Genomic DNA, 11256 nt, shown 5'->3' on the forward strand with positions numbered 1-11256 from the left:
TATAATCAATAAATTCAGTTTATTAACCATGAAACGCTAAGACTTTGGATAACTTTGATCTGTAAGCAAAAAAATCATTCTATTTAAAATGATCAATAGCCAATCAGACATCAGAAGAGGTTGTTCACCATTTTTCAAATTATTTGAAGATAATGAAGGACTGAGAATAATTATTTTTGAATAATATATTACTAATGATTTATAACTAAATGAAAAAAATCCAATCTCCTTTCTCTAATGTCAGTAGAACACTCAGCACTTTGGACTGCTTGGCAATGTTCTTTGTCTTTCCTTTTTTTAGAGGGGAGGTGCTAGTAGGAGGTGGGAAAGAGGAGGAAACCACATCCACCAAATCAACTTCACATATGACTGATGTATAAAAAAACTAATCTTACTTGTAAAGAAGAGACATGTGAGGATGAAAAAAGGATGCTTAAAAAAAAAAAAAAAGAAAGAAAAACATAATGTACAATCTGCCAAACAAAAATGCCACCAAGTTATCCAAAGGGATAGGAGGAGCCAAGCAGCCAAATATAAATCATTAAACAGAACGTGTCTGCTGTAGCCCCTACATAAACATGTCATAAATGCTGGTTTTTAGGATCCCAGAGATGAAAAGAGTCTTGCCTCTAATCCACCCTTACTCCACAGATGAGGACATAAAGCCAGAGAAAGGAAGTGACAAACTCAAACCCTCATAATGAGTAGGGGCAGCAATCAGGATTCAAATCCAAGTCTCCCGACTCCCAAGCCAAGGTTTTTTCCACAAGGCCCGCGCAGCCACCCATCAGTTCAGACATACAGGTAGGTCTACACATAGTCACATGGAACCTTGGGTGGCGTATATGGTTAAGTGCTCTACTACTAGTCAAAAGCTTAGAGGTTTGAACCCACCTAGAGGCTCCTCAGAAGGCAGCCCTGGCGATCTGCTTCCAAAAGCTCACGGTCTTGAAAAGCCTATGGAGCAGTTCTACTCTGCACACATGGCGTCGCTATGAGTTGGCGTCAACTCAACTGCAGCTAACAACAACAATAACAACAGCACGTGGTCACAATCACGTCATCTATGCATTTTAGCCAAATATACCGTATTTTTACGCACATAACGCGCACCTTCTGTGTTTGCCAACAGCTCCCTCCACTCCCCCAGATATTTTCTTAAGAGCCACTTTGCCAATTTTTGTTTTACATGTTGCTGTTTAAAAAAAAAAAATTAGTATAACATGCTTACGAAAATACCTGGAGGAGGGGAGGAGTGCCCGGCAAACAAATGTAGAAGGTGCACATGACGTGCGTAAAAATATGGTCGTTTTCCCCCAGTCTTAGTGCTTCCTTACTCTGGACCAAAGTCAATTGCTTTACCCAGTTATTTACCCAGCAACTTCAATCACACAACTCATGGCATAAACAGCTGGCTCAAACCTATAGTAGGTCCTTAAAAACTGATGTGGCAATTAAAACCACCCTCTTTTCTATAGAATCAAACTTAAAGGGAATCAAGCAAAGGAAGAATCTAATCAAGTTCAAAAAGCAATTTCTTTGTACTAACCAAATAGAAATCAATAGGCAAATAGAATTTTTAAATAACAGTTTAGGGCACCGAGTTCCAAAGAGGAGAAGGAAGAGACTTTTCCCAAGTTTCCTCCGTGGAATAAACAGAGGGACCAAAACGTGAACCCAGGTTTTCTAACAACAAGACTAATGTTAGTTTTATTTCATCAGAACATGCACCAGCTTTATTCTACGCCCCAGTGTATCTCCCCATCATACAATCTCTTAATCCTGCCAGTAGGCATACCCAGTTTGCCTCAGAGCATCTAACGCGTAGTAGGTAGTCAAGCAATATTGCTTATTGGATAAATAAACCAATCATCTCTTCTTCTTTTTAACTGCTACCATTAAAAGTAGCCAATGGCATTGCTTTGGGCTCCCTGACCTCAGCATTATGGAAGTTTCTCCTATATCTGCAACATCAGTTTGCTTTCTATGCTGATGCTGATGCAAAATCCATAGGTAGAAAACGTACCCATATCATCTGATTTTGAGTTATTTGCAGGCTTGCAAATAAAGCATAATTTACATGGAAAGCTTTTTTTTTTTTTTTTTAAACACACAGCAAACATTTGTCCTTTAAATCCCTGAAGAGAGAAAGAAGTGAACCAAATTCCATTTTAAATGGTGCTTGAAATGTTTAAAATATTTTGAAATCAAAGAACTGCCATTGGAGAAAACTGCTTAAATAATCTTATTTGAAACTTCCCAGATTTTAACAAACATAATGATCATGTAAAAAATCTTGTGTCATTATCTTCCATGTAGAGCATCCAAACACAACTGAGTATTTGAATGAGATTAAGGGCAAAGATACTCCAACAATTTTTGAAGCCAGAAACATCTCTAGATTCTCAGTTTCCAAATAGCTGAAAAGGAATGTCCCAATTTGCCTGGTGCTGAAGTTTGATCAACCTGTTTAAATGTTTTCAGCATTTTAGGATCTGAGAAAACCCTGACTGTACCACACAGGTGATAATTGTGGGGGTGAGTAGGGGCAGGGAGAGATGGACCCCATCACTGGCAGACTGGTATTCCTGCCTTCTCCTTTCTGCTTGTTAACGGAGTCTTTGATGTGTTTGCTTATCTTCTTGAATGGCCTCAGAAAGCTTTTGGGTTTCTTTTTCTGCAATCTAGTCCCTTTGGGATACTTCCCAGGCTAATGGCCAGTCCACAAACAGGAGCGAAACAAAAAGCTAACCGCAGAATAGAAGCTTCCCTTTCCTTCTTTCACAATCTAAAGCCCCACGTTCAATTATCTGCACTCTCTGAATCACTGATGGTGGAGTTCAGTTCAAGTAAAAAGCCAGGCAGAGTATGGGATAAAGAAAAGGTCTATAGAGGGGCAACAGATGTTCTCGGGGACTTCTGCCAAGGTACCATCAGTTACATCGCAGCAGCTAAAAACCATGGCCTCCTTGGGTGGGAGTCCCACATTCCCCAAGACAAGGAGCCAGAGACTGTTTGAAAAAGTAAGCGGGAGAGAAGAGTACACTGAAATTAGAACTATGAACATGAATCCTGGAAAACGTCCCACCATGCTTTGCATACAAGGATGTTAATAAGAAGATGAGAATGAAGATGTCTGGGAAATGACATGTCTTCTTAGCCTGGGACCCTCACCATCTATTTTACATGTCTATTTTCTATACCAAGCCTGTAGAATAGGAATTAGGAATTAGGACTCTCTTCTACGTGTACACTCCCTCTTAACACAGAAGAGGGTGATAATAAAAGACAAGACCCAGGCAGGAGGACTCCAGAAGCGTTCCTGGTAAAGTACAAAGAACCTTATTCTACCTTCATAACAACCACCCCATTGTTTTTATCTATTGATTTATAATTGGGGACAACATCCTAACCACCTGAGATGCTTCTCAAACATCTGTGTCCCGTGCACCATGAGATGTCTGCTGATTCTGATGTGCACCCCTGACTGAGAATCCCTCTTGGTGACCAAAATTTACATAGTCAATGTTTTAAAACCATCCAAGATGTAATACTTGACCCAGTGTATTTCCACCCCCAAGCCTACAAGATTTTACATAATTACCTCTAAACTAAGCCCCAGCAACAAAGAAACTTAGGTATTAAAGGAATTACTATCAAAAAATATAGAATAAACACAAATAAATCTCTTTTGTTGAATTTAAGCCTTCGTGGAAGTCAGTGAAGATGATTTGTCGAGTGCCTATGCAGTTTGCCTGCTGCTAAAATTACAAAAAATGGCAAAAGACCAATTTCTATCCTCTAGGATCTCCCAGTCTAGTGGAAAAGACACACACAGCTAATAATGCTGAAAGTCAGACTACGAATCTAAAGAACTCTAAATTCTTTACTGGTAGATTTGTATTTCATCATCCTCATATTATGGTATGGGACTTGGAGTATAATAATTCCTAATGTGCAGAGAAACAAAGGCAAGATGAGCGGACTAAGGCACTTAGTCTTTCTGGGTCTCTGCTTTCTTACACATAAAATAAAGTTAAATAGTCTAATCACAGGGTTTTAAGGAAGATGACACATGTTTAAAGCCCTCTGCAAAAGTACAAAGCAACGCATGGATGTTATTTTTGGTTGTTAATGTATGACAAATCTGGAAATCCGAAATTAAAAAATTCAATACACTGTTATCAGTCCCTTCGAAGGCACAAAATGCTATCCAGGTAGTCCCTGACTTACGACAGGGTTCCATTCCAATAACACGATCATAAGTCAGTTCTGACGTAAGTCAAATATCTCATTTTTTTTCAGTTTTCGTTATTGCCTTTTATTATCGGTATCTGTATAAATCACAACATGGAACATCTGTGAGTGAACATCTGAGCATGATAACATCAGCAGATTACGGGCTGCAGCATTTTATGTAGTACATATGACCAATGATAAGATGTACAAAAAAAAAAAGACGGTCTAAGCGCGGTTTGTCATCACTTGAATATAAGTTGGGCATCACCTGTACCTAATAGAGTCAGTTCTCTAAGAGTCGGTGCTTTGGAAAATTAAAGACATAGGAGGAAAAGGAGAAGAGAATGACAGGAGAAAACTCACTGGCCACCCAGACTCATTACTGATGCTAACCATTCTCAGAATAGCTACTTAAGTCAGACAATGGGTTACTAGCTAGGTAGCTAGTCAGCTGGAACAGCTTTTAGAGCAGATATAGCTTGAGTTCAAATGTTCTCCCACACGATAATTTTGTTAAAAGAAAAGGGAAACAAAAACAGGACTTTGAACCAGTTGGTACTGGTTTAACCCCCTGCTGAGAATTTGCACTTCCACCCCAGATATACTGAAGCAGAATCTACATTTTAACAAGATCCCCAGGTGATCCTTATGTATAATAAATTTTGAGAATCACTGCCTAGTAGAACCTAGTAGAACAGTGGCTTTCAAATTTTATTATACATAAGAACCACTTGGGAAGCTGTTTAAAATGTAGATTCTGACTCAGTATATCTGGGATGGAAATGTAAATCATCAATGGAATGAACAGGTTTGAAGCCCTGAACAGGCAGGCATTATTGTTGTGGAATGTTAAGTGGCTGCATGGAAGTAATTCATCACTGCAAGACTTTTATATTCTAGCCTCCTGGGTAACTTACTAGAGCTCTGAAAGATGAATGGAGAAGAGACATAGACATAGAAACAGACAGCTCTTGAGAGAGCATCTAGCCTCTTCATGTATCCCTAGACTGTGAGCTCCCAGAGGGCAAGTCAATGGGCTATTTATATCTGTATCCCCACCTATGTTAAGGTGCCTGGGACAGTGTGCCATCTCAAATATTTTGAACTAAAATGAACTCCATCCTTTGATATTTAGAATCCTGATTTGTTCAAGCTTACACCATTAGAGTTGGAGTAGGAACCTGGATCTTCTACGCCCAATGCCTATTCTATTACATTTTTTTTTTTTTTACAGCGTTATATTTTACTTATTCCAACACGATGGCCTTGGTATTTTGGTTTGGTTTTGTTTTTTAAGCACAAGGTAACTTTTTTTAAAATCACATTCCAGTTCTGCTAAACTAGTGACTTCATAGATAACCCCTTTCTTGCCGGCAGAGTGAATCATCCTGCTTCAGAGAAATGACTGTTCATACCTTCAATACTGGTCCATGCCCTGGCTGGACTCTGAGGGCTGGTGTGAAACCCTGAATAGGAAGTTGAGCCTTCATTGGGAATGAATGTGCAGGTCTCTATGGAGAATGCAGGTCAGGTTTCTGCCTTCTAAGTTCCTGAATCAAACTGATGTTTTTGGCATCTGCCTGGTTGCCAAACTTCTTTCACCACTCCCAAGTTACAATCTCCTGGATGCATGACCATGGCATGATAAACTCATGAAGGCGATTCAATTCAGCATATACTACCTGAATCCCTACTATGTACACTAAATGCTCCACCTGAGGTAGGTACCCGGGTGGCTGCAGGAATCTCTGAGACTGAGATTATGCCCACAAATTATTACGTTAATCTATTAGTGGAGATAGGACACTGAGATCTTTAAGATCAGGGATTGCATGCATCTTAGTTTCCTTCTACATTCTCAGAACTAGGCACACGGGGCACATAGCAGGTGCTCAATAAACATGTCAAAATAAAGACTACAAAAATAACAATGCTGATTGTAAGAAATACTGTATGTTAGGGACAAAAACAAAACAAAACAAAACAATGATTTAGGCCATATAAAGAATGCCAAACAAAACGAAACAAAACCATCAATTAGAAGTGAGGGAGGTCAGGGAAGGTTCCATGGAGCAAGTAGCATGTCCAATAATTCTCAAGGGAGTTGAGAAGAGACAAATGAGAATGGAAGAGGGTAAGGCTACATTTCCTCTGTTAAGAAGTGCCTAGATTTAAGCCTCTAATATCATCATCACACGACAGTAGTAGGATGTCATCAGGAGCTCAAAGTGAACCTAGAGAATAAATGTTAAAGACAATTGGGAGCTGAAAATAAATGGCTTGAGAATGGGGAAGAGGGTATTTAAAAGTGAGTTAATTTTCTGATCTAACTATAAGGTGGGCAATTTCTTTTCCAATTCATGTATTTTCTTTCCAAAAGCAGCCAGAAGACCTTGAATGTGATCACATACCCGTGAGCCTCCATATTGATTAGTTAAATGATACGAAATCTCTACTAAGGTGCCTGGAGAGGTATCATTCTAAGATTTAGACCAGTGGTTCTGAAGTTTTAATGTGTATACAAATCACTAGGCAATCTAGTTGAAATGTAGATTTTGATTCAGTAAGTATGGGGAAGGGCCTGAGACTGAATTTCTAAGTTCTCGGATGAGGGTAACACTCCTGGTCTTGGGATGGCACTTTGAATAACAAGGACCTAGACCAGAGTTGGAGCCCTGGTGGCACAGTGGTTAAGAGGTCGACTGTTAAGCCCAAAAGGTCTGCAGTTCGAATCCACCAGCCGCTCCTCGGAAACCCTATGGGGCAGTTCTACTCTGTCCTATGGGGTCGCTATGAGCTGAAATCCACTCAACAGCAATGGTTGTTTAGACCAGAGTTCACTCTGGCTAACCATTAGCATAACTTGAGGAGCTTTATATAAATACTTACGTATGAGTCACCTGCAGAATCAATTAAACCAAAACTTCTAGGGGTGTGGCCCAAGCATCTTTACATTTTAAAAGCTCCACAGGTGTTTCTAATACGCAGACAGCCTGAGGTTGAGAACCAACCTAGACTAAGAAGAGAGAGAAAGAGAAAGCAAACCTCTTTGCTCACTCTGAGTCAATGCTTCTCAAACTTTAATGTGCGTATAAATTCCCTGAGGATTTTGTTAAAAATCAGATAGTGATTCAATAGGCCAGGAATAGGATCAAGAGTCTGTAATTCTAAAAAGCTAGTGTGCAAACCACATTTTGATTATCAAGGATCTAAATCAGCAGTTCCCAAACGTTGCAGCATATTGGGGTCACCTGGGGAATTAAAACAACAAAAGCAAAACAAAAAACTATACCTGTCTTCCACCCCCAACCTTCTAATTTAATTGGCTTGGGACCCCACCCAGCATAAGGAGTCAAGAAAGCATGCCAGGTGATTCCAATATGCAGCAAAGTTTGTAAACCACTGGTCTAGAAGCCAAATACTTTGTCATTTAAGAACATCAAGTCCTTGGGCACAAATTCTGTCAAAATTGTTCAGACTGTGCACCCATCCAAAGATTTAAGGCAACATTAGTTACCATGGTGCATAGAAATCACGGAAAGAAGATCATGAACTGATCACTGGGGCGACTGATTTACTTTCCTCTCCTCTTTACCTTGGACGACAGGAGGTGATGCAAAGTCATAAGGAAGGAAGCAAAAAAACATGGATCCTATTTGTAAATAACTAAAGTTCAACTCTCTGATGACTTTGGACCAATGATCTAAGGTTTTCAAATTCCGGAAGTAGTGTAACGGTTGTCAAATGCTGGAGACAGAATTTAAGATTAAATGGGCCATTCGGTCTTTTTCTGGGATGGAGAATTCTTGAACCCTCAGCTCAATAAGCGATATGACTTAATTTGAGATTTGAATCTCTCTTGAAAGAGCTTCCAATGGGGGGCAAAAATAATTATATGTACTTATGTTTGAGAATGTCTTCCTAGAATTAGATCTTAATTTGTTGGGGGAAGAAGTTTGTACATGGTAGCATAAAGTATGAAAGATACACCGATGAGAATGGAACACTTCTCAATATACTCTTTTCTAATAATAAAGATGTCATGTTAGCGATCATTTGTAGCTGTGCCATTTGCATCGACTTAGAAAGTGAGACCAATGTGTAAACAATTAGCCATCCTTAACTTGATCTCTAACAGGCTAACTCAGCTTCTTTAAAGAGCCCAGCTACTAACGCCCATAAGAACATTTAGCATATCCTTTGCGCGAAACAATTATAGGACCTCTGCAAAATGACCATAATATTGGCTTGTGGAAAAATTCTTCATTGTCTTGGGGTCAGTGCCTGTATCATTGCTTTCTAGATCGACAGAGAACTTCTGGCCTGATTCTTCTCAAACATATTTCTGAGTGTCTCTCTCCCTTCTGAACTCCCAAGACTGACAGAATAGCTAGAACTCTACTGTTATCAGTCTGGATATAAACCACCGGAAACTCTGAGTGACATCTAGCGTATTTTATGAGTAAAAAGGGAAATCAAAGACTATTGCTAAGAGATACATCCTCTTCTTACAACAGTCCAGGAATTAGTGTGTAAATTGGAGGCAAAAATGTTAACAAGAACCCTTGCCCCATAATCGAGTTTAATAACCAAATAGCTAGCGTCGTCTAAGCACAAAAAACTGCTTCATAGTAAAATGATAGTGTCTCTTTCTGTTGTTGACCTTATGTTTCAGACAGACTTAATCAATTATTACTTAACCAAATATTACAGATATCGATGAGTTAAGAAGTGGATTCTATAATACAGCTATTAAATGTGTGTCTCATGTATATTTATAGACATGGATTCTCTCATGTATGTATATCATTGTCAGATATGCAATTGCCCACCAGCATATCATAAAAATAATTTGTCTAAAGTGAAAATTATCAGCTATTCTGAATCCGTGTCCATTCAGTTCTTTTCATACTGTAAATGTTTACTTAGGTTCAAATACTTTAAGCCTACTGATTAAAGACTTCATTGAACATACACCTGCTATCATTCAACACTCCAGTTGAATTAATTAGCCCAGAAGTAGGTAACCCATCACCACTCCCTGATCCTAAGCACATTACCACAATGACTGACATTCCTGGTTTAAAAATAAAACCTGGTTTCAAATATAGCTTCTCGAGTTCTGAGCAATGCTTATAGTTTCGTAAAAGTTGACATCATTTCTTCTGATTTCACCAGAATTAAAGACATCGAACATTCCTACTGGAGATCTGAGCACATCACTCAAGGCTCTTGCAACCTGGTGGGCGTTTTAAGAAGAAAGCGAGGAGGAGCTCAGACAGACCTGCACGGATGGGATTAAAGCCAAAGAAGATCCAATCTTACATTAATAATCATTTTGTTTATGTGTCTTAAATATGCCATCAGAAGTTGATTTTTCAAGTTCATTTACCATTAGCATACGTACATTACGTCGATCTGCTTATGAGGAAAATATTAACATATACATGTCCAGAACTAGTAAATGCATCATGCTTGGGAACCAAACAGTACTCTAACATACTGTTCTTCTTAGAGGTCAGTTCTAACACACGCTATTTCAAACGGACCCAATTTCCCTGTTGATACACATTCAAAATGCAATCGGATGGGTCATACACACCCAGAAATACCATCTTCGTGGGGAAAGAATGGACACGTCCAAACATTCTTTTAGCAATGCATTACTGGATATCAGATACAAACGTGCCTGTCAGCAAACCTGAAGTAAATGAAATAGATTATTTGAGCCCATCGTTCGACAGAAAAGAAATTGCTTTACCAACACATCTCTCCACCCCCCACCAGCTACCTCGTCCCCCCACCCCACCCCCCCAAAAAAACTCATCACACTTCACTACGCAACTGATGGAGTATTAAACATTGTGTTCCAAGCTGTGGGAGTTAAAAAGAAGTCGCCTTCCAGCCACACTTCCCCAGTGCTGCAACGGACATAGCATCTCCTCCTATCGACCTAGTCTGATGCTCGCTCCCCAGGCACTGCAGTCCCCCTCGCTGAGGACTGCCCTGGCCACACACACATGCAGCGGGAAGTCTCCCGATGGGGACAGCCACCTACCTTTGCTCTCCATTTCGGTCCCTTTCGAGTGCTGGGAAGTTCAATGGAAGTTGGCCGGAAGATGTGGGCCCGCTTCAGATCCCCAAATCTAGGAAGCCAATCTGATGATTTCGCCCGTACTTCTTTCCTTCCCCTCAGGCTGCCTGAAAGATGGGATTTCTTAAATCTTGAGCTGCAATCAGCCACCAAAGGACACTTAGCAGCAGCAGCAGATTGCTTCTACAGGGATAGATTGCGACGCGCATCTGGTATGGAAATGCACGCACGGTGCCCGCTCAGATTTTTTTTATTTTTATTGTTACCTGGGTCTGGAAACTGCAAACAGGAGCTGTCCTCCGAGCGTGGTGCTGCAGGTGTAGTGACAGATCATCCCACTTTGCTCTCTGGATGTACAGATTTGCATGGGCGCTGGCACGCATGCGCAAGCACCCCCCCCACCCCGCTCCCCGCCTCCCGCTCCCCCGCCCCTCTTCGCTTCTGCGTTACCCCAGCTGAGGAGCTGTAGCATTCGGTCACAGGGAAGCGCTGCTAAAAATAAACGCCGGACCGGATTTTCCCCTGCAAACTACAAATGGATTGGACTGGGGCTGTACATCAGTCCCCATTCGATTTCCCAGGATGGATTACGGAAGCCTTAGAGGAGAACAGACCTCCGAGCGGGGGTGGGTATATTCAGAAGGCAGAAGAGAGAGGAAGGGACGGGAATTACGATTCACATTTAATGGTCACGATTTGAGGTTCTTTTCCTAGGTGCTGCAGTACCTCTCCAGGTATCTGCTTCCCTTCCTCTCCCCACCACCTCCACTGACTTCACAGTTCCCGTATTTGCATTCCCGTATTTGTTGTTGTTTTGTCTTTTTTTTTTTTTTGGCTTCTTTACTACTCAGACTCAGTCTCTTCCTGACTCCCAGAGATTCCCTTGCCCTCTGCCCTCAGAACTGTTCCATGAGACGCTCCAA

General features: G+C 40.6%; 1 protein-coding gene across 1 annotated transcript in view; it reads right to left on the reverse strand.

Moving 5' to 3' along the window:
* The window catches only part of FGF12 (fibroblast growth factor 12), a 587132-nt gene extending 576460 nt beyond the window's left edge, over positions 1-10672 (reverse strand). The window contains exons 1-2 of the mRNA XM_004373566.3: positions 10600-10672; positions 10298-10440 (exon numbers count right to left, since the gene is read on the reverse strand). Coding sequence (XP_004373623.1) covers positions 10298-10310 — 13 coding nt within the window. The 5' untranslated portion in view covers positions 10311-10440; positions 10600-10672. The remainder of the gene's footprint in view (positions 1-10297; positions 10441-10599) is intronic.
* Positions 10673-11256: the final 584 nt, after the last annotated feature.

The sequence above is a fragment of the Trichechus manatus genome, unplaced genomic scaffold (genome assembly GCF_000243295.1).
Source record: "Trichechus manatus latirostris isolate Lorelei unplaced genomic scaffold, TriManLat1.0 scaffold00026, whole genome shotgun sequence".
Taxonomy (NCBI): domain Eukaryota; kingdom Metazoa; phylum Chordata; class Mammalia; order Sirenia; family Trichechidae; genus Trichechus; species Trichechus manatus.